A 25840-nucleotide genomic window follows, 5' to 3' on the forward strand; every position below is an offset into this window, starting at 1 on the left:
TGTGTTTTTTTGACTGTCAGAATTGGGGAAACAGGTTGCTAATGTAATTACACTTCATTATCGTTTACTTTGTGGCTTGTTTTGAAGCCTTTGGTTTTTTATTTCATATAAATGTTGTTCTAGAACGGTGTGACTTCCTTCCGTTTCAGACCCCTGTAGCTAATGACTGCAGTGCTACTCAGAGCTGAAAACACTCTCTTCATTTATTATGATTTTTTGTTGGTGTTGCATAGGATCACGTTCACACTGCCGAAGTACCTGGGTATGTTCTGAGCATGGTGTGTGCTGAATATTGATAATTTGTGTAAACTAACTTGGACAGACTGGTGTGCGTCAAGTTAAGCTGCAGACCAACGCATATGTTCTTCACAGCCCAGGATCCCTGCAGTCTTGGGGCCTGGTGTGGGTACGCTGCTGCACAAGCAGTGTCAGCCTTTCAGGAGCTGGTGGGCTGCTTAGGTTTATGTTAGGCATTTAAAAGCTCTGAGAATAAGGAGAAGTGATCTGTGGGGTATAAATGAAGGTATCCCTGGAGATGACACTGAGAATAGCCAGGAAAGGCAGAATAACCAGACACACACCTCTGTGGAGTTTTCCCATTTCAGCGTTTTCAGGCAAAAGAAAGTGATCTTATTACCTGCCACTAGCAATAATATTTGCCTTTCCCTGTGGTTTTCAGGGTGTTGCTCCAATGCACTTTTGTTTGAGTTAGATTTCTGAACAAACAAAGTGAGAGATGTTTACATGAGTGGGACAAGGTGTAGAGATAGAGAGGGTAATTCTTGCTGCAGTGTGTTCGGGTAGCGTGAATGTTGAAATTTAAATATTTGGTTCCTATAGTCAACATGAAGGTCTGTCTTGATTTCTTTTGTGTTCCAAAGTGCTCTGGACATAGAAGAAAAATACTGGCTTTTCCCCCCTGGGTCCATTGAAACGCTACAGGCTTGAAAAAAACGGACCCACCCATCAAGCAGCATAATGGTTTGTGATGCTGATTCTCTTGAAAGGCAAACATCCTTATTTTTGGTGTTAGTGTTTCCTTAAATTCCTTGGGAATTCTTGTGTGCAAACATGATTTGATGGGCATCCAGAAGTGGCCTGTGGACTGCTAATTGCGTTGTACTGCAGGCTCTTCTTCAGGTGAGAGGTGTGAGACATTTTGGTCTAAGCTTTTGAATAATATTTAAAAGTTTATGGCTCTCTTGTTTTATTTAGGTGTTAGTACAAGGAGAGCTGAAGTAATGAGAAGTCATCATGGAGGCTCAGTCCCATAGCTCTGCCACGACGGAGAAGAAAAAAGTGGAGAATTCCATCGTGAAATGCTCCAGTCGAACAGATGTCAGTGAGAAAGCGGTTGCCTCCAGCACAACTTCCAATGGTGAGTAACAGCAGGGATTTACTAGCAGCCAAACCTACAGTAATTTTATGTTCGCTGCATTCCTTGTGAATTGAGCATTTGCACCTGGATCAGTGTTTGTTCTAAGGAAAGGCGAAAGAAAACGAACAAGGAGGGGGGGATGGTGGTGGAAAGTGGTAGGATACAATAAGGCCTGTTTTGGCATCAGGCGTAGTCTTTTTCTTCCAGATGTTCTAATTTGAGATGTAAATGTGCTAAGTTATTTATTATAGGAAGTTCCTGTTTTTGACGGTTTGGAAATTGTCTTGATTAGCCTGGCAGGGCTTGCGAATGCTTTGCATTTGGCCATTGAAATCTCTTACACTAGTTAGATAATTAGTTATTATAAAAGAGACAGAAGTAGCCCAGTCAAAATTAATGGCAAAGGTTCTTTTTTTCTTCTCTTCTTTTACAAATAAACTTGCTCCTCGCAAAGGGCCGCCCCTACCTCCCCAAAGTTCTTTAATGACCAGCGACAAAACATCAAGCTCAGAGTGTGTCCTCCCATGAATTCATTTTAAAGTTGCGAATGTACAGCTTGTAGGTTTGCAAAATCGGAGTAGTTTGCTGAATTCTCCCCAGAGATTACCTCACTTCACAATGTTACATGTTCTCTGCCTCTCCAGAGAGTCTGAAATCCCAGCCCTGGCCCTGGCATTGTTCAGTGTGAGAGGACTGAGTGTGTTGGTCCCTACTAATAGTGCAAAGCTCTCTGTATTAGGAAAGAAAATTGCTTGAAAAGGTGTGGGCAGAGTGGATTCTGGATAGCTGCAGATTAACTGTTGGTTTTTGCGAATTGATCTAATAAAGGTTCAAAACGGAAGATGTCTTATTTTGGAGTCCCAGTATACCCCCGGCAGAACATTTTCTGTTCACCCTTTCTGCTTCCATCGTGCTCGCTCATCTGGGCTTGTGGCTCAGGTCAGGTTCTCACTTTGGTATCTTGAAGAAAGGTGTCTGCTTTCTCAGAGAAGCGCGTATCTCCCACTAGGCCAAAGCAGCCATACTAGGGGGGAATCTCTGTGGGTCAGTAAAAATTAGATGGCACGTGTCCCAGCATCCTTCTGTGTGACTGGACTTCAGATTCAAAGCAAACTCAGCACCTGCTGACCTGCTAGTTGGAGCTGATCCTCACGAGAGCACAGAAACTCTTGAGCAGCTATGGAAAAAGTTGCATCAGTTTTCTAAGGCATATGAAATTAGATCCTCAGCTGGTGTAAGTCAGCACAGATCTGTTGCTGTCAATAGAATTATAGTGGTTCACATTAGCTGAAGAGCTCCCCATTGTCATTTTTTTTTCGATAAGAGGATTTTCCACATTGGCCAAACTTTTCAAACAGATGCACACTTCAACGTGCGTATTCTTTGATGTGTCAGGGATTTGTACTCAACCTCGATATTGGCACATACCTCTGACTGTTGGGGCTAGCTTTAATGTTATCGTTAAACATCTAGATTTGGAGGGCTAAAAATAAAGCCTTCAAGATGTTTTTGCCTAATTCTGACACTGATTTGCCCTGTGGACAAATAGTTTTCTCTCTCTATTCTGCCTCTCAGCTTTAATGGTAATATTCGTTCTTAACTACCTGCTTCATCTAGGTGGTGTATTACTGCGTGTCAGGGGCATCAAACTCCCAAGAGCTGGAATGACTCTAAGTCTAACGTGTGACTAGAAATTTTTGTCATTGGAATTGTCTCCTATTAATGGAATGAGATGCTAATGTAGTACACGTCCTCGGGCCTGAGGCTGCGTTTAGTTAAGGTAATGACAGTTAACCTTTGTTTTCAGTGGGTAAGTGTTAGTCTTGCTAGTCTTTGTGTTTAGGGAAGTCACCAGGATCTCCAAGGTGTGGGTTTCTAATCTCACTTCATGTATAACCAAGCAAACGACTTTCCAGAGGTACAGGGTTGGACTTCAAAGGGATGAAAAATTCCATTCCTTCCTGGATATGAAAAATTTCCTGTTAGTATAGAGACTCAGTGGAGCGTGTACTAAAACAAATACTAATACCAAATCTTTAGGAGCTTAAGCATGAGTTTTACTGTTGCAATGTTTTAAAGTTTTGCTTCTTGCAGATGTGATTGTCATGATAACGGATTTTGGTTACAAGGACCAATGTGCATGAGAGCTGGAGCTTGCATCGCATTTGCATCTTTTGTTCTTTAGTGCTGGAATGAGTGTTATTACAGGAACATCATCAGTTGATAGAAGACACCACTCCTACAAAACATGCAGCTTTTGTGGATTCAGTGCCTCTCTTTTTGCAGAGGGCTGTGGTAATGTTAAATGGTTATGATTTGCATTTGAATGCTCTGTTAAACAAGGTAAGGTACCCTTAAAAACAACAAAAAGACAGAGTGATCCTGGCTGTTTTTGTCAGAAGACTCTGCTGTCATTGTGGAGCTGCCTCTGCCTATCATACCTCCTAAGGTGTCTTAATATCAGTGCTTCTCTCCTTCTGGACAGCACATTAATTAGCAAAGTCTGCAGGGTAACGTGCTTGAGTGACAGCTGTCTTGAGGTGTGATGTAGAAGCTAGTATTTTCTCAGTAGCTCTGCTGTCTCTGGAAGAGTCAGAACTTGGATCATAGATTGAAAGCTGTTAGTTACGAGTTTTATGCAGAGCTGACAAATATGAAGAAACAAAGAAAATGCCATTGTTTCAACAGCTCCCAAAAGCGAGTAGCACACCCAGCAGCAGAATCTATGTTGAAATGAGCACTGAGTGTGGAAAACTTTTAAATCATGTGATGTGCAAACTGTTTCTTGAAGAGCCTGGTGTAAACCGAAGTGCAAGGGAAAGGAAAGTGGGAAGGATGATGGGGAAGGCCAGCTCGTGTGTTAACCCTGACTACACAACACAAGTTAAGAGGCCCAGGCCTGTGGGTGCCCCTCGGAAGGTACCGGCTGCGCTGTAGGCTCAAATGCTGAGCACGTCTGGGCCGTGGTTGACATGCTAACCACTTCTACCGAGTTCCTGTCATTACTTAATACAAAAAAGGTTTCTGCTGTGCTCACCTGACTACAAACTCTTTTTCTAAGATGCTTGCAGTGTGTTAGATAAGGGCCTGCCAGCGTTTCCATTATAAACCCCTAATTTCAAGGAATTATAACTAAGCCATTAAAATGTGCTCCAGGCTGAAACATGTGGGGAAGGTCTTAGTGCTGGAGCAAATTAAAACTTCTTTTAAAATACATGTGATCAAAAAAGTAAAAAAAAAAAAACCCACGCCATAGTTTGTAATAACTATCAAAAAATCTTTGGTGCGCTTTGATCCCCAGTGGGACTTTGTAATTTGGGACCGCTCTTGCTTTGTTTTGGGTTCATTTTTGCAAGCTTTTGATCTTTTTTCCTTTGTGTTTCATTTTGTGTACTTCAACCAAACTGCATGCAGTTTACTAGGATACATTTCTTTGCAAATTGTTCCTTTTACTCCTCCTTTGTTTGACTGCTGTGTTTACTGCTAGGCTAATATCCAAGGGGGGAAAACTGCTAAAGAAAACTGCTGACAGAGATGCTCATTCACCAAAGGCTGTATGAATAAGAAGTTTGTGCTAGGGTATAAAGTAAGCTTACTTTTGTGTATCGTGTGATTTGATAGCCTCAGACTGATCTGCTTTAGCAGAGTAATAACAACAACAAATAAATACAGTGTTTTATGCCATGACCGTGTCACTGGTTTTGCACTGGAGTAATGAGGCCAGTGTCCCAGGTCACCTTGCTGCCACGGTGCTATGTTTTCAGGCTTTGTCATCTCACATGCACATCCCTGCCATTCTTCTGGAGACAAAGCAGCAAGACCCCATTCCCTAGCATGCCTGTGCATGGATTTGATAGAATCGTAGAATGGTTTGGGTTGGAAGGGACCTTGTATATCATCTCGTTCCAGACCCCCTACCATGGGCAGGGATACCTTCCACTAGACATTTAGGTCATCATCTTGACAGCTGCTGCGTGCACGCAGAGGTTTCTATCAAGTTATGTGAGGAATGTCTTTCTGAAGAGAGGTATCCATTGATGAACACGTTAAATTTAGTTCTGTGCTCCCCTTGGAGAGCCTTCACCTGGTATTGCAGGTCATGAAACCTGCCTTGCTAGACCTCCGTTGGATAATATGGCACCTCCTGTAATTTCAGGTAATCCCAGGATTAAATAGAAATGTTCAGGTGAACGCTGTAAACACTGCGTGTATCCGCACGGTACCCTGCCTTGCTGGAGCGTGATGAGTGCCAGCATGGAGGCTGGTTCTCGGCTGCTCCGCCACACCGCTCGGCCGGTGAAGGGCAGGGCTGGCAGGGCGAGCGGCGTGCCTGCTCCTCGCAGCCGGCCGTACGAGCTGTTGCCAGGATCAGTCAGTGTGCCAGGCTGAGCACTGCAGTGCTCCAGCAGAAAACACAGGGCTGGCTCCCCTGCCCGTGCCACCTGCGCCGGAGCGGTACCCTCCTGCACCCCGGCATGGGGAGTCACCAGCCCTCCCGGGTCGCTCCCCTGCCCGTGCCACCTGCGCCGGAGCGGTACCCTCCTGCACCCCGGCATGGGGAGTCACCAGCCCTCCCGGGTCGCTCCCCTGCCCGTGCCACCTGCGCCGGAGCGGTACCCTCCTGCACCCCGGCATGGGGAGTCACCAGCCCTCCCGGGTCCCAGTGTTGCAGCAGAGTCTCGAGTTCCAGGCTGGCAAGTGGCCAGGCGGACACCTTGCTTTCGGCAGAGGGATAGCTCCGTTGCTGGCCCGAACGTGAGTGTTTGCGTGCCTGCGGTTGGGCAGTCGCTTGAATACTTTGCCAGGCTGGCTTCTTCGACGCCACGCTGTGCTGTGTAGGTGACTCGGATTTATTGTTTGTACTTCCCAAGAGGCGTTGACCAAAAATACCCACACTAACCTAACACAGAGCTCAGCTATATGCAGTTGGGTTTTTTTCACCAAATTTGTAGTATGGATAAAATTAATTTTTTTGCTTTCTTTTCTACAAAGTGCAGGGAATTTCCGTGTAGGGTGAATTAATACTTTTAGAAAGCAAACCTGTGCTTTGCAGCATTGCTTGGACAGCATTTAGGCGATTACGATACAGTGTTCAACCCTGATTTATTTACTGTTTGGCTCGTGAGTTTCATTGGTGACTAAAACGCTTTCCTCTTTTGCACATTTTGGCTCTGAACTGATGTTTTTAACGTTGCGTTGAAACAATGCAGTTATTGTATAGGGACTCCTTCAGTGTCTGACAGGCAAGCACTTATTTTCAGTTTGGTGTGTTTTGTCTAGTTTTTTGACCCATGAGCTCGTTCCAGTGTAATCTGATATTTCTTATTAACCTATTACTCTGCCTTTAAAAAAAAAAAAGCTAATTATAAACGTATGTAGGTTGTGGACTTGACTACCTTTATCAGAATCAGATAGTTATTGAGAACATACTTTAAAGTGATAGAAAGCAGAAATTATTATCTTAATGATGATGTAACTTAAAACCAAGCTTGATAGATGAATAAATGAGAGGAAGTTTGTTCGTCTACTTTGATTCTTTCAGAAGAAGAGCCAGCTTCATCTAGGTCTTTTTTACTCCCCCATTCTTCCTAGTAGTTCGTTCAGAATTGAATGAGGGAAGTATTCAGCAGTCTGCAACCCCAGAAGAATCACATTTCCTGTTTAAACTTTCAGTTGGTTACTTGTCCTGCTGCTTGCTTTCAAGCTCACCAGAAAATAGGTGTTAATCATAATACCCATTCTTGGCCCCCTCATTGGACCGAAGTGCTCAGGGGCCCGTTGAGAGGTCAGGGTTCAGAAGAGGTTGTTAGGTATCAAGAAACATTGCCTGCACTATTTCAGTGGCCTGCAAATGGAGTCCCAAATTGATTATATGAGACCTGATTCTTTGACGTGGTCAGGAGATGCCCTGCTCCTCTGCTGAAATCAAAGGGGGTGGAAGGGCTCTCTTCACTTCTCTTTTTCAGGTCAAGGAGGAAACATCATCTGGTAGCGTTGGGTGCTGGAAGTGACGATCTTCAATGCGTAGGTTTTTCAGAGGGTTTTGTTTTTCAGCAAGACAAATATTGCAGGTAATGCCTATCTGTAATGGTGGCACACAGCAGCATGAAAAGTAAGGGTAGAATAGTCACATGAGGTAGTGCAGAAAAGTAAGGGCAAAGACCTGAGTTTGTAAGATTTTGTGTACCCTTCTGTTCTAAGAATTGTGGCCAGGTCCTAAGAGAAAGAAGTGAAGGAAGGTACCTGTCCTTGGGGAGGATGAGCTCTCCTGACGCTTGGAAGTGTTGGAAGCAAAAGTGCTGGAGGTTGTCATTAAGTGGGGACTGCAAGTCTTGGTACATTGTAATCTGATGTGAGTAGCTGATTAAATACATGTTCATTCAGAGTAATGCACCCGTGGTCCTTTATGCTTACTAATAAAATTTGAGTCATCAAGTTAGAGTTTATTGAAGACTGTAATAACTCATTCTGCCTGATACTATTTTCTAGTGTTGTTCCTCAGTGAGCCGGCCCTACCTTTACCCTGCTCTAAAGCCAGTGATCTGCCAGTGCAGTACAGTATTGCTTCATTAATTCTGGCGAGATTTCCCTCCTTTCCCCCCCCCCCCCGCTCTCCCCTCCCTGCAGTGGTTAATAGCATAAGGGATATTAAATGTCAATCCAGCTGTATCCCTTTGCAAGTTCCAGAAAGAGATGATTGAGTGGCTTATCCCTGCAATCACTGTAATCAGTAAGTAATGACTTAACATCCTGCTGGATAACACGAGGTGGAACTGGGAGAAAACATTAGTTAGCAGCAGAAGCTTGCCACCTGGACGAGGTGGAGGTTAAATTTAGGGAATTATACACTGGGGATTTTTTTTTCCTGAAAAACAAGAAAACCAAAAACAAACCCCCAAACACTCAAGCAGACACATTACAGTTGTACCTGGATTTTGAAATAGAGTAAGAAGTGATAATAATAGGAAGGTTTAAAATGGGTCTCTGCAGTACGTCAGCAGTACCATGCTCTGTAGTTTGTGCTTTGCAGGAGTCCAGTATCAATCAGACCTCAAAAAATTCAGGCATTACAGCCCACAGTACCTCGGGGTGGGGGGTGGGGGAAGCAACCAAGAGGTTTGATTTTTAGTAGGAAAAAGGCTGCTGGCAGCTGAAGGCTCAGTGATGTTGTTAGCCTTACAGAACAGGGCTGGCTCACTGCTGGTAGGTGCTGGTCTCTGGGGAAGACACCCAAAAAGAGAAGGTGCCCCTGGCACCGGAGCGGGGAGGCCGCCGGGCAGCGTGGCAGGGCTCTGCTGCGGCTGCTGCTCCCCACCATGGCACCGGCACTGGCCGCCCAGCCGCTGGAAGCGGGCGTCAGCCAACGCGCGGGTGCCGGGGTGCTGGGCAGGGCTGGGAGGGCACTCGCTGGAAAAACGCGGGCAGGGGAGTCTTGCATTTAAAGTTTTGGTTGCAAGGGTAACCCGTGAGGGTTTTTCTGGGTCCTGAAAAGAGAGCAGGCTTGGGAATCTGCAAGGGAATGAGCTACGTGGAGTAGATCTGCTTCATCAAGTAAATAGAGAGAATTCTAAAAAATCCTTCTAATTGACTTAAAACCAGGCAAACCCTCTGGCACGCACAGTATTTGGCGTTAGGATTTGAGCTGTGTAAATTAAGGCAGTTGAAGTAATTGAATTACTTAACAGGTTTGCAGATGGCGTTTGTGTTGCCTTTTCTAGATGTTTTCTATTTCATATCTGTCTCCAGTTAAAAGGGAATAATCGGGCGTCAGTGTTGCATTTGATTAGATCCCTGCTCTGTATGTTTCTATTTACTTTTTCCCTTTTTTTTTTTTCTTTTCTTTTTCTTTTCCGGAAGATACAAAACCTCAGCTTCTGCTTACTAAATACATATGCCAATAAGTGGGAGAAGTGTGCTTAGGGTACGGTACGTGATTATGTAAAGAAGGTACTGTATTGAAACTACGTTCTCTGTATTCTTTCCAAGCCATATCTCATTATTTTGGGGTGAGGGCGGGAGGAGAGGGAAATGCATTCTTTTGCCATCCCAACTAAGAGAGAATGAGGTGGGTTTTATTGCTCTGTTATTATTTCCCATTAGAAGTCTTTGCCTTTGATGTATCCTGCAAGTGGTCACAATTTAATTTGCAGATTCTATTTTTGTTCGTAAGGCTGGCAATTCAGAAAAATGTTGATTTACTTGTAAATGTGATCCGGACCTACTGATGAATGTGTATTTCAAGTGCACAGAGGCGCTTTGGGAAGGAGAAGAACACAGGAAATACTGCGGTTTGTTCAGATGATTATAAAATTTGGCTTGTAAGGCTTTATGGGTCAGATTATCAAAAAGCAGTTGCTAATCTTGTGCCTGCCTGCAATCAGCTGGAGCCTTGCTACGCAGGAGCTGTGTGCGTGCACATTCTTTGCACATGCCAGCCGCTTAAAATACGCTGGTTTCCGTTCATCTAGTACGGCTTTTTGTGCCTGTTCCACCCGCAGCCACGTGGAAATGCAAAAACTTCAGTCCCATGCCTGCAGTAGCTTCAAAATGCACCCAGATATCCCAAACTAGGGGCATTTTTCTGTTCTGCTTAATAGAACAGATTTGTACTGATGGACTTTTTCCCAAGATGAGAAGATAAATTGCTGAAACTTAAGTCAGTATTAGAAACCGCGCGCTTTCTCTCTCGCTCGCTCTCTGTCCGTGTCGTGTGCTTGCTCTGCTCTTCTTTTCCAGCACAGGGGTTCATGCATAACAAGAGAGGATTTTGTAGAAAAGTTCCTTCAGGGCCTGACCCGTAGTGTTTTCCCCTCCTCCTGGTCTTTCTCTTTTCTTTCCTTCTTTCTCTCCTTTCTCTTCCCTCTCCTCTCTCCTTTCTTTTTTTTTTTTTTTTTTGTGTTCTTTCTTTTAGTTTTCAGAAAGTTGAGTTCCATCCCAATTATTAAATCTTTAGAGACCATTCCCACATGGTTCTGTAAATGGTAGCTTCATCCTGAGTTCTTTCATCTCTTTTCCTGCTCTCCTGGCTTGACAGTTGAAAAGGTCTGACTGTGCCACACAATGGTTTGATTGGTTTCTCTAGGGGAGGCTTTACCCTGCCTCATCATTCGCCAGGCAGGTGGACCAGAAAGTCTCTTGATTCTTTTGTTGCCTCTCAAAGTCCGAGGTCTTTGACTGAATAAATCCTCCGTCATGGGATAATTTGCTAAAAGGAGACTGAAAGATGTGAGAGAAAAGCCTCACTACTTGGGTGCTGAATTAATGAAATAACTGGGCCTTGGAGTTTGCAATTGAAAAATCACCAGGAATGCAATGGGTGGAGACAGGCTGCAGAATGCGAGCCCGTTACTTCCCCGTAATAAACTACGGGAGCTTTTAAATGATATTGCTAAATACGGCCGCTCGCCTGGCCGCCTACGGTTATTTGCATTTGCAGCCGCGTTCGGCGGGGGAAGCCCGAGCAGAATAAAAGCCGCTTTGGTGCAGCGCCTAGTTAGTCATTAGATTATTGCGAGGGGCTGGAAAGAATTCCATATGACAGAACTAGGGTTGAGTTAACACAGGACGAAAAGTAATTTACAGATAGGCTGTCCTCAGCCATCTTCGTCGCCCCTGATAAGGTTTCATTTCAGAATGGATAGGCGACATTTCCACTTACGGGCCCATTCTGCGACACCTGTGATAACAGCTTCTGGATCCTAATTGAAATTGGTTTCAAAATGGATTTTCACTTTTCTCTGTCCGTGGAAAATATTGAATGGACTCAGAGCTGCCACAGAGAATCCCAGACCTTGGAAAATGGAGCAAGAAGCCGGGATCATCTTTCATAACTGTGTCGATGATATGACAGTTTTGTTATCTGTCTTATTAATGAAATCATTGATCACCTGATGAGGGAGATAATAAACTACATTTGTGCTGCTGTTCAGGAAGCTCAATTAGATTTTTTTAAAAAATACAGATGGGGGAAAACCAAACCAAAACAATGAAGTGAACGTTTGCAGGTCTATTTTCAACTTTGCTCTTCTCGAAGATTTTTAGGCAGAAGTAGTTTCTGAGACTGTAAAATGCTGACTGCGTCTTGAGCTTACTGAAAGGAAAAAAGGGGAGAAAAAAAAAAGCAAACCTGACGCTCACGTTAAGACTTTGTTATTGTTTTTTGTTTTTAACAAACGGCACTAAGTAAATAACACTTCAGCCCCAGTAAGTGCCATGGAAACTCAGATGAACTGAGAAACAATGGAGCTCAATTTTAGCTGAAGTGGGATTAGCGATCCCAACTCTCTGAGTGCCCTGACGTGGACAAAGGCCGGTGGGAAGTGTAGCGAACACTTGCCGTGATGCTGGTTTTCCTGAAAAGTATTTCTTTGAAAGTGGAGGTCAGCCTTTAGTTTGTGAAAGCTGCTCAGGCATTTTGGAAAATTTAAGTACGTCCCCCGTACTAATGGACTTGAGAAGATTTTTAAACGCAAGCAAACGTAACAAATGGCCTGCTCGGGATAAAATGCGCGTGCAGGCTTCGAAAATAAAACCTGAAAGGATTTTGTGATGTGTTGTTTCCCTGGCTGTTTTCTAATTATTGGGGAAAGAGCTAAATCTGTTGTTTGTGCTTGGTTGCTCTGGAATGCGTGCTGTATTCCTCGAGGAAGGTGGGAAGGAAGAGTTCTGCTAAAGAGGGATGCCGGCGACTTCTCATATTTCACTGTGAATTGTATCCTAGGTGTTTCTTCAGTCCCTCCGCTGGTGTGGGTCAATCTATCCCCCTTTTTAAGCTTGAAAGGGGAGCTCTGATCAAAGGCTTGAATGATGTCACTGATCTCTGGTGATTGATTAGGAGCAGAAGTTCTGGAGCATTTTGCATCTCCGCCTTTTCCTTATCACTTCAAATCCATTAGTGCCTACCCATTAGGGTAGCTTTCAATCAGGGGACAAATAACCCACGCACACGCGTATATAGATATATATATATGCCCCCTATGTATATGCATATATAGAGAAAAGGAATAGGAGAGTCTGCAGGCTTCATGGTCCGAGCTACAAATGTATTTTTCCTTAATGTAAAAGGAAGCGATTTTTATCGGCCTGTGTTGATGCAGGGGGTGTTTATTAATTGCTAAACTCTGGGATGTAATTCTCCTCTGTTCTTCTGCAGGTGCTCTCGCAGACTTAAATCCACGTCGGTCTCTGTTGTCGGTGGGTTTTTGACGGCTTTACCTTTGTTTGCTGTAGTTTACCCAGAGAGGAACCGTGTCCCTACTTGTTATTTCTTTGCCGCGCCTGTGATGCGTGTTAAGATCCACTGTGTGTGTCGGGTGCTTGGAGGTGTTTTTTAATCAGAGAGTGAAAAATAAATATTTTAAATGTGTGTCTCTTGGAAGTTCAGAGTTCGCCAGAACGCGTGTTAAGCTGTTAAGAGAAAAGATCTGTAGTTCAGAAAGAATGAGCAGTCCTCCCAGTCTCGGTGGTGCGGGAGGTCAGGCGATGGGGCTTACTCGTGTGCGTAAGGGCGGTTGGGGTGTGTGAGCAGGCGGCACAGGACTTTGCTGTGACTTCGCTGGGGTATAGGTGAGGAAGATGGCTGATGTGAAGCTGGAGTCCGTTCCTAAATATCCCACTTCTACCAGCACATTGTGATTTAAATGAGGAACTTAAAAACCCTGCACGGGCTTTAAAAATCTTGAGTTAATTAATTATTCTGGTAAATGGAAGCTTTCAGGATGCAGGATAATTCAAAAATGTTAATGTTATTTTTGTGTATCTCTTTTCCCCTTTCTTTTCGGTAGGTTGGCTCATTTCTCTCTCTCTCTCTCTCAAATCTCCTGCGCTCTCTCTTCTACTGTTGTGCATTTCACACCAGGAGATGACAAGTCTTGTGATTGCAGCAGAAGCAATTGAAAGAAAATAAAAAGAGAGTTCTTTTTCTCTGGTGCTGGCCCATGAACATACCGTAAAAATTGGATTAGACACACCTAGAGTTGGGATTGATTGCATCTTGAATGGGAAATTAGAACATCTGAAAAATTCTTTTTTGGATGGAACAGAAGCACAAGAAGGAAAAGTTGGATGGAAACCAGAGAAGAACTGTAAATCACTATTAAAGTTACTTCCTATGGTTTACCATTGGCTGTCAAAGAAAATTGCCTCGGGCTTGTTTGTAGCTAATTCCCTCTATAGAAAACTTCAATTTGTGGACTGGCCTCTGAACGGGATTGATAACTGTTTATAGACCGGGATGGCATCTAAAGATAACAGATAATGCAAATGAGCCTTTTTTTGATAAGCCAGGGAAGCAATTATGGATACAACTCGGTTGATGGATTTCAGAGAGCCTTTTCACAGATTATGGTTTGGGTGTTTTTTTTTTTGCATTATAGTTTTCTTAGCGGTGTTAGAAAAACAAAATCAGAGTCATTTGAATACAAGTAAGAAGATGGAGCGGCTGATACAGCCAGCTTTCCTACCACGTGCAAACGTAGCAAATCAGATTAAAAAAAATAAACAGGCAGTCCTCAGCCTTCTCTGGGAGAAACACGATTTTAAAAAAAATGCGTGCTTAATATTCAGTTTACAGTTTTATCCGCAGTGCGTACACCTGCATGTCCCGTGGGAGTTTACAGCCCGCTCCAGTTTCAACTCGGACAAAATGCTTCTCCTAAGCTGTCTTCCTGCTTTTATGCTGGAATTTGTAATTCTGCTGGGGGGGAGGAGGGCGGAGGTGGGACCCCCGAGGTGTTGGAGGCTCCCCGAGCGTGCTCGGCGCCTGCAGTGACGGAGCCCTTAGCGGTGACGTCCCGTGTTCGTGGGGCTATCCCGAGGAGCCAGAGCTGCCCGTGCCCTGCGGGTCCGGGGACAGCCGTCGTTTCGTGGATCGTAGTCGTCATTTCATACTGTTCTTCAGTGGTGAGACTGAGCTTTGTGTCATTTAAGGCTCCAGGTCACAACTCACTGGCAAACAACTTTAGTCCAGGCTGTAAATATTTAATCTTACTGTGGCTTTCCAGCCTCCTTACTCAAGCCGTTGTCTTTTGGTTTATTCCCTTCAGTGGGATGTTGGGAATCCCGACACCCTTGATCACGGAGTTATAACCTTCATCCCTGAAACTTGAGATAACTTCTCCTGAAGCTGTCTCAGGATCTCAGCCTGGAGATGCGCTTTCTTTTGCAAATGTCCTACTCGAAGGCTCTTCTGTATGATCAGAAAAAAAGAAAAAAACAATTATGACTTAGTTCCCATGCAGTTGTAGTAATTAGAGTGACTCCTTGTAGTTTGAACTATTCCAGGTTTCAGGGATTTGGCAAGATACGAGCTTTGCTTCTGTCATGAAGCCAGTGGAACAACTGCCATTGAATTCCACAGGAGGAGCATGGGCATACTTTTATTTTAACTGACATTTAAATATTCAGTCACAAACTCTTCTGTTTTTCACAAGCGTTTTCAGTACCTTCGTAGTGGATCACACCTCTCACTGGACAGCAAAAACTGAAAGCAGCACAATTTTACTTAGAGAAACGCCAGACTTCTCAGCTGTTATCTGAACATGATTTTAAACCTCCTGTTCTGAGTGTATGTATGATGAATTATTTCTTACCTGCAGAGACTTTTGGCTGAAGAGTTAGAGTGACTGGACATTGGCATCTTTTAAACACCGGGATGGGTACGGGATCACAGTTCTTCTGCCAAAAAAGCATGGATCTGGAATCCCTCAATCGGATTCAGCCCAGTCTGAGTCAGTGCTGGATTTTCTAAGTATTGGTCAAGGAGGAATATTTATGGCTGGCTTTATTTAATATTTTCAATTTGATGTGCATCAGCATCTTCTTCTGACAGTCTCCCTGAGCTTAAAATATCTGTTCCAAGACACCATTTTGTTTGCTGACATGATAGAGGTTAATGTTGCATGTATCAGAGCGGAAACAATTGAAGAGTCCTGTTCTCAGCTTTGAACACTTTGTTTTGATTGTTCAGAGGATGGCTGCAGGTAGATTAGTTTTTCTGTTTAAATTCCCAAAGACCTTTTCCTTCAGCCATCTAACTTAGATCAGAATTAAAGCCTTGTCTGCATTTCCTTTGGCACCGCAAAATTCTTTCTTTTTCTCTCTGAGAAATAACCTCAGTATGAAGGATACCAAGACATCTCCAGTAATAAAAATATTTCAAGGCACTGTGATTTATTGCTGCATTTATCTTCGAGGCTCAAAACAGATTCTAAAAATAAGCCTACTCTTAAAAAAAGGTAATAATTATATCTATAGGTGAATAAGAACCTTGAGCAAAGATATAAAAAAATCCCCCCAGGGATTTACAAGAGAGGGAGAGAGAAAGAGTGAAAGAGGGGAAGAAAGGCAGGACCTAAAGGAAAAGGAAGGGAGAAAAGGAAGAAGGGAAGGAAGGAAAGAAGGAAAGAGAGAGAGAAAGAAAGAAAGCAGAGAGGAAGAAAAAAGAAAGCGCGCAAACAAGCAAGCTCTGTGCTCCTCTGTGGTGGTCTCATTTAAACAGATTTCAGGTGAACTTTTGGGTTGTCATAGTTGGGCTGAGACCCTGTCAAAAGCTGGTGTTTGAGCACTGTTAGACAGAAGTCACTGTTGTTGCTGGGACCCGGGCTTTAACTGCAGAGGTGTGAGAACTTGTAGGTAGGCACAGAGCAGCTGGTACAGAATAACTTTGCATGAAGTTTTGTAATAGGTGAATCTCAGAAAAACATTGTATTTCAGAGTCCTAAATTATGGGGAAAAATGTTAATCTTCAGACATAAATGTTACACATGAAGAGAGAGCGACAGGAGTTTTTTATTAGCGGGTCTGAACATTAATTTAGACTGCTGCTTTTATGTTTGCGTTTGGCCCGGCATACTGTGTTGGATTTACATCGCTTACCCTCCTGAGATGTGTAGGCTTTTTGGGATGTGAAGGCAGAACCTCAGCCCGGCGCAGGAACAGAGCAGGACACAGGCAGGGTGTTGGCTGCCGGCGTTTTGCGATCTCGGGTGAGCCAGACTTACTGGGCAGGCCACTGGGTGGTGGGGTTGCCTTGAGCGGGTGCTCGGCAGGGACACGGCGGGCATCCCTCCTGTCCGCAGGTCTCGGCCATGGTCTGGCTGTACGCAGGGCTGCCTTGCACGGATGCTGCGGGACTTCCGAGAATCTTGGCTGCTGCGGAAACCAAATCCTTCGCAGCCTGGCTGTGATAGCCCTTACTATCTTAAACTTACTTTTAGGTGGAACAATGAGAAATTTAGAGGAACCTAAGGAAAATTCTTTATTTTGTTGGGCTTATATTTTGTTTTAGCAATAAAGAGAGTAGTGTAATTCCTCTTGTTTGGTTCTGCTGGAGGAGTTGCAGAGGGCAGCAGTGTGTGTATCTCGGGCTATCAAGCTGTAATTGAAAGGGAAAGTGTTCAGAACTTAGCGACAGCTAATCACAGACTGGTCAGGGTTGGAAGGGCCCTCTGGGGGTCACCCAGTCCAACCCCCCTGCCAAAGCAGGGTCACCTACAGCAGGCTGCACAGGACCTTCTCCAGGCGAGTCTTGAATATCTCCAGAGAAGGAGACTCCACAACCTCCCTGGGCAGCCTGTGCCAGGGCTCCGTCACCCTCAGAGTGAAGAAGTTCTTCCTCATGTTCAGACGTAACTTCCTATGCTATTCTTCTTTCAAATGTGTAGAGTCCTTGAAGTTAGGTGGATGTTAACTAAAGTAAGCCAAGCCACGAAGGGGTGTTAAATGATCTCCCTGAAAATTTCTTTCCCAGTTTTCTGTCCCTGCAGGTTGTAGACTTTCCTTTCGCTCATTCTGGAGGTCACACAGAATCAGTTTCCAACCTGAAAAGTGAGTCATAAAAATAAAAATGTGCAGATGTTGCAAACAACACTATAACATTTCTCCTTCGTCTGTTCTCCTCTCCTACGTAGGTCCATCCAGTCTAAACTTTCTCTTAAGAGGTCAGCAAAGAGAGTGACGTTGGCTTATGTGGCTGCTACCACATGATCCCAGTGATCTCAGTTTATTTCAAGAAATGTAATGAAAAGGGAGAGATGGAAGGAGCTGGAAAGGGACAAGGAGATTCCCCTTAGAGTTTACAGTGCTTTTGTTAAACTTTTTTTTTATTTTACTTTTTTATTTTTTTAAATTGTTATCTGGTACAACATTTTTGTTTTTTTAAAAACACCCAGAAGGCTTCTGTTCATAGACGTGTATTTCTTTGTTTCAGTGCTGGAGATGCCTGCGAGTGACTTTAAACGGGACTGTGAAGGCAGGGGAAAGGAAGGGGATATTTTACATTTCAGTGTTTTAGGAAATAGAAATTAGCAAACACTAATAGGTGTCTGTTCTTTCCCATTCCGTGTCAAAATGCATGGGATGTGGATCAAATGACTCTATTCAGCGCTCAGCGTTTCAGCTACCTTGAAATGGGAGGCTGCAGGCACTTGGATAAATTCGCTGGAAAGCTGCCCAGTTTCACTGCTGCTTATATAAGCTCGCCTGTATCCTCTGGGGAATACTGTTTCGTAACATGTTACATCAGGATGAGTATCCCTGTGTTCCCTTCAGCTCTGGGATGCCAGAACGAGATGAGTGGTGGTTGGTACGGATGATGATGGCTGTCTCGCTCTCTCTCCATTCTGGGGTTAACGAAAGACAGTCGTTAGGGACCTTTGCCAAATCAGGGTGTCTTTCTGCTTTGCAATCATCTGAAAATAACATGCAACGTACATTACTTACAATAAGCAGTTAATGGTGAAGTTATAAATTATTTTGCAGTTGCTGTGTTTTTGGAATTGCCTAAATGATAGCTAAACTTGTCGTGGAGCCAGCATAATTAAAGATGTGTAAGCGACTCCCTTATTAGACTGCCACCTGGTTAGGTTTGAAGAAACACAGCTTGTTTATATGCTGGTATTTTATCTCTGCAGGTGTATGTTCAGCTCCTGACTGTGCCACAGTTAAGATGGGATTTGAAGTCTTGTCCTTACCTTGGTTGGATAGCTGTTCATGTCAAAAGGAAATCCCTGGGGGTTTTGCGCTTCTGAGACCAGTACTGTCTCAGAGAGTACAGGGCAGATGAGATAGCTGTCAATCTGTAAGCAATGCAGGCTGGACCTTCTTGGCTTTGTCACGATAGTAGCACTGGGAAGCAGCTGTTCGTGGAGGCAGACCCTTTCTCTTATGATCACACGTGCCAGTTCCTGCCGGAACCTGCAGATGAGCACATGTTGGGTGCCCCTACACAGGCTCCAGTTCTCCACTGCATTCTTCTGCTTGGGTTACTTAATGCAGAATCCTGACATCATGCTCTCAAAAGTCTGTACCAGTAGGTAGCAATCTAGTTTCGTTATCTACCGGCCTAATTTTATGTCAAGAATTGCCCTCAGCTTGGCAGTAAACCCTTGCAATTGGGTACTAGGCCTGATGTTGCTAGTTATTTGCATTTTGCCGTGCTTGTTGAGCGCTGGAATGCCCTGAGGACTGCTGTGAGGCTTGGAGTGACAAGGACAATGCATCTTATGGCACACTGCAGAGTGAAAAAAAACTTTTAGGGTTTTTATGATCCATAGAGGCATTTAGCATGAAGGTCCTCTCAGGCAGGGCAGAGAGACGTTCTCCTGGCAGAGTAAGTGAGACCTGTGGTGAAGCAGGTCTGCTGCGGGCAGCGAGAAGAGCAGGCTGGGAAGCGGGCTGGGTAATTGCAGTGGTCACTGAGCTGAGGTGGACAGGTCACCTTGTAGGGTTGCATAGCAATCACTAACATTAATTTAATTCCTTGGCATCTCCCTGACTAGTGGGATCCATTCCTTTTCCTTGGGAAATCTCTTTCATTCCTTGCCTGAAACCCGCTCGGCTGGGTGGAGGAATTTTCATTGTGTAGCGCTTTCCAAACTGTCACTAATCTGACCTTTTACTGTAAAATTAACTTGAAAGAGTGATTGCTTGAAGATAAGGAGCTGACCGAAAAATCCCATTTTACATAAAGTAAAATGGTCTTTGGATGGTGGTGGACGTTACTTACACAGGCTGATACACTGGAGTTGTTTACATGTATGTCTGTTGGTGGGACTGGGATGTTGTATGTAAAATGCCCATTTAAGAGCAGAGTTACAGGTTGGATGAAATGGAAGGAGAATCTCTTGGCTTCCTTTTATCACAGATGCAAGAGGAGGTTTTGTTTCTCATGATTTACAAGGTTGAGCGAGCTAGAATAAAGTGGCAGGCGTCATTCTGAATGTGTGAGTCTGCACTGGTGGAAGCAATCGTTCAGATGGCTTTTGCATATGCTGTGGGAGTTTCTGTTAAGTCAATATTTACTTCTCAGGGAGTAAGTGCCAGAGTTGTGTCTGAGCGCTGCTGCATCAGTGGAAGAGTTATGTGCTATGTCATCAAGCATCCTATGGTGCAGCTTCCCAGAGTTTTAGAAGTGTTGTGATTATGAGCTTGTGGTAAATAGCTGGAAACAGAAAAGGTGTTTTTGAGCAACTCTGTACAACTTTCTGCATCATCCATTTACAAAACGTTGCACAGCGGCTCTCTAATGTTTCGCAAACAGCTTGCCGAGTGCTTTTCCTTTAGGATCTTCAACACCGTTGAGGAAGGTATGTGCCAGCTGGCATCGCTGGACTTTTGGTTAGAAGTTTGATTTTGTTGGGGGACAATAACGGGGGAGAGAATTTGGCTGATGACTTCTGGAGCTGTTCTAATTAGCAGCCTTTACATAAGGCTACATTTGGTCTGGGTCGGAGTCCCTCCCGGCAGACAAACAGTGGGCTTCACTGAAGGTGGCAAAGGTCTGACCTGAAGTAGGGTGTGTCAGATGGTTCCAATACAGTTTTGTCTGAATGCTGAAGAATCCTTTATAAATACTCTGTTTTTTTTTGTATGAGATCACCGTTACCTCCCCTGGGGACCCACCTGTGCAGCATTTATGCAGACATGTACTCTATGGAGGGCGGGAGCAGACCTGCGCTGCCCTGGCCCATCAGCGCTGGGCACACCTGCCGCGCGTTTGCATTTGCACTTAAATACATTGCTCCTCCTTCCCTTGCTTTCTGCAGAACGTGGCCACCACTTTGCAAGCCTCGGGGAGGTAAGCTGGTGGTTATGCAATATTTAATCTCTGACTGTGCTTTGTGGGAAGCTGGAAAGTCTTCTGGGAAAGAGGCCGTAGTGTGGGGCTGCACACGTCTTCTCCCTCTGGCTATAAAGCCAGGTGGAGCATAACCCCCTCGGAAGCTGGAGACTGCTGTGGAACTTAGGGCCTCATCTGCAGTGTATTGAGGTCAGTACCTTCCTAATGGGCTTTGGCTGAGCCACTGTGAGAACAGGAGCAGTTGGCCCATGGAGCGGACACTAACCCATTTTTCACGCTTGCCTCCTCTCTACTGAAGGAATCAGTGGGGAAAAGCATGACTCTTAATGACGGCCGATTATAAATAATTAGGAGCCATTCACCATTTGGGCTAACATATGACGGCGTTTTGCATTTATTAAGTGTTGGCTGCTCTCCTGTGGGTTGGTGTCTTTGCTTAGTATCTCTCACCAGCTCCTTGTGTAAACACTGGGGGTTAGGTGAGAAGGTGAGGCCGCAGTGTGACTGCTTTGGCATCCCATGGAGGCTGGCTGCCGCGTGAGCCCCTTCTGTGCCATGTTTTGCTATGGAACAGCTGATTAGACGGTGCTGAGTTTTATCTTCAGTGCTTACATGTAGCTTAGCTGGATTTTGCATGGAGTGAAAGTTATTAGTCTATAGGTGATGCACAGCAGAGAGCTTGGATAATTCAAACAACATGGCTTGTGCAAACACGTAGCACACTGAGATGTAGTAAAGCCAAAGATTTTTCGTTTGTAGCATAGGGCCCAGTAAAGATCAACTAGTCCATATTGCAGTCATGGTGCACCAGCCACGCTCTTTTGCATAACTGTGAGTGTATTTTTTTCTTCTTTGCAGATCATGTAAGAAAAGGGTAACAACAGATGAATCTAATAACTATTCCAGCAAGCACTTTCATGTGCTGTTTACTGTAAAACAAAATTTAAACCTGTAGTATATGTTAGTTTTTCAGTGAAATAGGTAAAAAAGTTCCTCTTTTTCTCTAAAGAGGAATACCTGAAAGGCTAGATGTTAGCATTTAGATTTACCAAAGAGAATTTTCAACAGACAAAAAAAAACCCAAGCCAAATCTATATTTGCACTTCGGAAATGGTATTGTCTTCATCCAGTTCATAAATGTGAAGCTGAGGTGAAACTACAGAGTTAAACCGCGATGTGGCAAAGGCAATGTCTAACCTCTTTAAAATCTGTATAAATCAAACCTTTAATCTGCTGCTTTTAGAAGGGAACGCCTAGAGGATGCTTTTGTATACCACGTTTTTTGTATTCCATTTAAGTCTAGATTTTTAAGGCCTTTAGTATAGGGGTGCGTCTTTCTCAATGAAGTGTGAATCAGGACTCTTTTGTAGCAACTTGGTTGGAAGATAAAGTATTTAGGGCTGTTGTATATGGAGCCCACATTCCTTACACACATGCACACACACGGAGGCTCTCTCCCCCTCTCCTGTCCTTCCCCTCCCATCGTAGTTATAAGGAGTTATTTTAGTTAATACTTGAAGAGCTGATGATTCCGTTACTTGTAACCTGACTTGGTTACACTTCTAGCAGAGTGCTAGCAGAGAGGAGTAGTACTTGGGTAACTGAACGTAGTTAATGCCCAGGGTTGGTCCCTTTGCCTGTCTGTCTTGTGTTTGAGTAGAAAACAACAATTTTGGCTGTCTCTGGGTAAGTTTCTCTGTGCAAATTTGAGATACTGTTGGAGATCTGGGCTTCTGTTTCCATTGATTACAGTAATTCTCAACTGGCAGATACAGCTGCATTGTACGGTTACGTGGGTCATTGGGGTTTGGGTTTGTAATGCTGTACCCAGAATTCTGTAGCATGCAGGGTATGCCCTGAAGCACACACACCTGCTACTAGGAATTGAGTTATTTCAGTGCATAGACCTAAGTGTATGCAGAGGCTGTTCACAGGTTGAGAGCTTAAATAATCAGTTTAGTTCTTAATATCTTTTTTCAAAGTTTGTGTCTTTTGAATAAAGAAGCATAGGAAGTAAATTTTGTTCTAACTGAAGTCCCATCGTGATGAGCCTGAGTTGATTTCCTCTGGTGTAGTGTGTCAGAGTTTGATTCAAGGTAAATATTTGTTTCACAGAAGTCATATTTCATTTAGAGTATGATTTTTGTTAGATTTTTTTCTTGTTGATTTCTTGATCTTTTTGGATTCTTGTTTTGACTACTTTGATTTTGTGTGGCTTGATAAAAGCCGTGATGACAGGGATATTGTAACATTAGACTAAGTTAAACTGAGGTTTCCACAAAACCTTGGAGTTCACCATACAGGAATGATCTTAGTTGACGTAAGGCTTTACTTCAGCTGTGTCTCTTGTGTATCATTTTCATTTTTTAAGAGGAACATGGTAATAAAAGAGGCCAGGAGTCAGTCTGTCACAGAATGGCAGTGTGAGATGAAGGCCATAGGGTCTGCTTTCAGTGAAGTCCAGAGCACAGATTTGGACTGTGAGAGAAACAAGGGAGATTGTCCAGTGTTCATGCACTGGCAGGTTTTTAGTGTGGGATTATGCTTTGCGTTGTCTAAACTCTGCTTCGCAGAGGTCGGTGAGTTTTCTGCAGCATGAACAGAGCTGTGTTGGTGCACATGGCCTGATGATCCTTCTCTTCAAACCTGGCAGTGGCCACTGCACTGGAAATAACTCATCGTGTGTTTACTTTTATCTCCTTTTTAACACAGGGGGGAAAAAACCCACCAAAACCTCGGGGGACTCGGTAATGAGCGCTTTGACACCTTCTCAAACTATGTCTGTTAGGCTCTCACCCTGAACGCGGTGCTGTCTCCCTGGCTGCCCCAACTGTCTGCTGCAGGTGGATGCTGCTGTGCAAATACAAACAAAGATGAATGTTTGAAATCAAAAAGCAGATTGTATCATTGTACTTTGTGTGTAACACACCCCAAAACATGCAAGGATACCGCCTGTGGGGATAGTGCTACTAAAGTATCCCATTTTGGAAAGCCATGCCAGCCACGTGGAGTTGCTCTCGTGGTATTACTGTTACACCAGGAAGTTAAAACAATAATGCCAGGTGTTTCAGTTTTGTATTTAGCAGGAAGCTAATGTAAATATTTTCTGATTTTTCTTCTTTTTTTTTGCCAGTCCCTGCCAGTTCTGCAGGAATCACCAGAACACCAGGAAAAAAGGTCCCTGGCTGTTGTGTGTGTTGACTTATTTGTCCTCCAAAAGAGTCACTTTTGTATGGAATCAACAGGCTGAACAGCCCATTGCTGTGTAGCCTTCAGATTTTATCCAGTCCTGAGATTTTAGAAGAATCCGTTCTCCGCAGTTCTTGTGAGGAGGAGGCGGTAGTGGTGTTTCTTGCTCCATTTCACTGAGAATTTTACTGGGAAGAGTGGACTGAGCTTCTTCTGTCTGGTTTATTACGATGCGGCTACAGCTCCATTTGTCAGTGACAAAGTTTTTAATGGTATTTTCTTAGTTTTGTAACAAGGAGTCTCGGTCTACAGACCTGAAAATAAAACAGTGAACAGTAACCTGTGAGAGTCAAAATGAAGCAGGCAGGGCCATTATGTCAAGGTATGGTAAGAGCCATTGTGCTGGAACACAGTAGAGGTCAGCTTGGATGCCAGCAGGGAGCTGCTGGTGTTAGATGGCTAGCAAAGATTGGCTTAGCATCTCGGTAAGTGATAGCATGCCCTCGGAAGGCGGTGTTACACAGAGGGTAATGTTTGCTCGTGGAACTTCACGAGATAAGAGTCACTGAAGTCACAAGTCGGCAGCAAGGACAGTGACATTCATTGATCGTAAGCCAGCCGAGGCACCGGGGAAACTCCTCTCCCAGGACTGTGCTCCTTCAGACGCTTGCATCGGTTTTATCTCCGTGTTGCTTCACTGAATGGCTCCTCTTGGTTTACATTGGTTTTGAGTGAAAGTGTAAACAAGTTTTCATTGTTTAGCTTGTAGTGCTTTGCCTGGTGTGCCCTTTGGAAGTGCTGTCTGAGACCTGCCCCAGGACTATTTGAGCATGAGGTGGGATCCTTACATTTTTTTAAAAGCAGTTGTGGTTTGCTCTGGCTGTAGTCAGCTCCACCCAGCCTTTCAGTCACTGAGCACAGCTTTACAGAACCTGTAAATGCTGTTCCTTAATTGCTTCTGAGCAATAAAGGGAACTCTGACACTAGCCAGATCTTCTTAAAAAATCATTGTGAAGTTTTAAGCTGTCTCTTATGGTTTAAATGAGGCATTCTTGTTTCGCAGGGAGCAATGCTGGGGTCCAAGCCAGTTGCAACCTGAGTCTGGTCAACTTGCTGTGTGACTTGGGTCTTTATTCTTTCAGGGCGTGTTACTTTCATCTGTAAAGGGAGGACTGTAGATCTAACAGTCTCCATGCTTAATGTTCTTTTGTTTAGGAAGAGCTTAGCGTAGAGGGTTGTTTGATGTACATGTTCAGGATGGATGGTACCTTGGTGTGCGCGTGGCCCGTTGTCCTGCTTCCCAGAGGACTTTGCTTTTACTCTGAAGCCAGGTGTCACCAGAAAAATCCGAGATCCTTTTCTTTTCCTTACCCACCCTTGTGGAAGGAGGAGGAGAGGCGCTGGGACAACAGAGCAGTTTTCAGGGGTTTCCCCTGGCTGCCTGGAGGAGCGAGGGTCTCCTTAGGCTGCCTGGAGGTGGAGGAGCGGGAAGCACAGGGCGATGCGCAGGCTGCATCCCCATGGAAGCCCGCTCTGAGCTCCTGCTGCTCTCCCCTCCTGGGCCTGTTGCCTCCGTGGGGTGATGTCTCTGGTAACGGGCAGCAGATATGACAGCTGGGGGTGTTGGCAGCAGCGTGGATCAAACTGGCCTTGCTCAGAGCAGGGATGATGCTGCGGATGTTCCTTCTGCTAGGTCAAGGGAGGTGAAATGAGGAGGGACCTACCGTGTGGCAAGAGTAGTGCAGGAGGTCGATCCTGTGCTCTGCTAAGACAGCAGAGGCAGTGAGGGCTCCCAGGCTTGGGTACCTTTGCAGCTGGGCAGCCGCTCCCCTGTTTCAGCAGAGGGAGTGGACCCCCACCAGCCCGGTTCTGACGTGGGGGATTTGCATCTGGGCTGCGTTCACCACCTGCTTCGGTTGCTCTTCCCCTGCCTGTGCCTGGCAGTCCCCACTGGAGGCATGGCTCGGTCCTGGACTGGGAGGGCTGGGCTGCAGGGTGGTGTTGGAAAACGAGATGGGGAGCGGTGCAAGATGGCAGATGAGGAAACGAGGAGACTTCCTACAGAGTAAGGGAAACAAGATCTGGATCAAAAAGAGGGAGAAATATTTTTTTAAATGGTGATGGGTAGAAGGTAAAACAGCCGAAAGAAAGCTAAAAATAAGCAATAGATGAGATGGATAAGAGAAGGAGAGCGA

The 25840-nt window shown here is 44.6% G+C and overlaps 1 protein-coding gene across 2 annotated transcripts in view; it reads left to right on the top strand.

The window, feature by feature from the left end:
• The first annotated feature begins 1254 nt into the window (after positions 1-1254).
• Positions 1255-25840, top strand: part of GLI3 (GLI family zinc finger 3) — a 196191-nt gene continuing 171605 nt past the window's right edge. For both annotated transcript variants that reach the window (XM_075418582.1, XM_009943066.2), the window contains exon 1: positions 1255-1378. In XM_075418582.1, the coding sequence (XP_075274697.1) occupies positions 1255-1378 (124 nt within the window). The remainder of the gene's footprint in view (positions 1379-25840) is intronic.

This window comes from Opisthocomus hoazin, chromosome 4 (genome assembly GCF_030867145.1).
Source record: "Opisthocomus hoazin isolate bOpiHoa1 chromosome 4, bOpiHoa1.hap1, whole genome shotgun sequence".
Classification (NCBI taxonomy): domain Eukaryota; kingdom Metazoa; phylum Chordata; class Aves; order Opisthocomiformes; family Opisthocomidae; genus Opisthocomus; species Opisthocomus hoazin.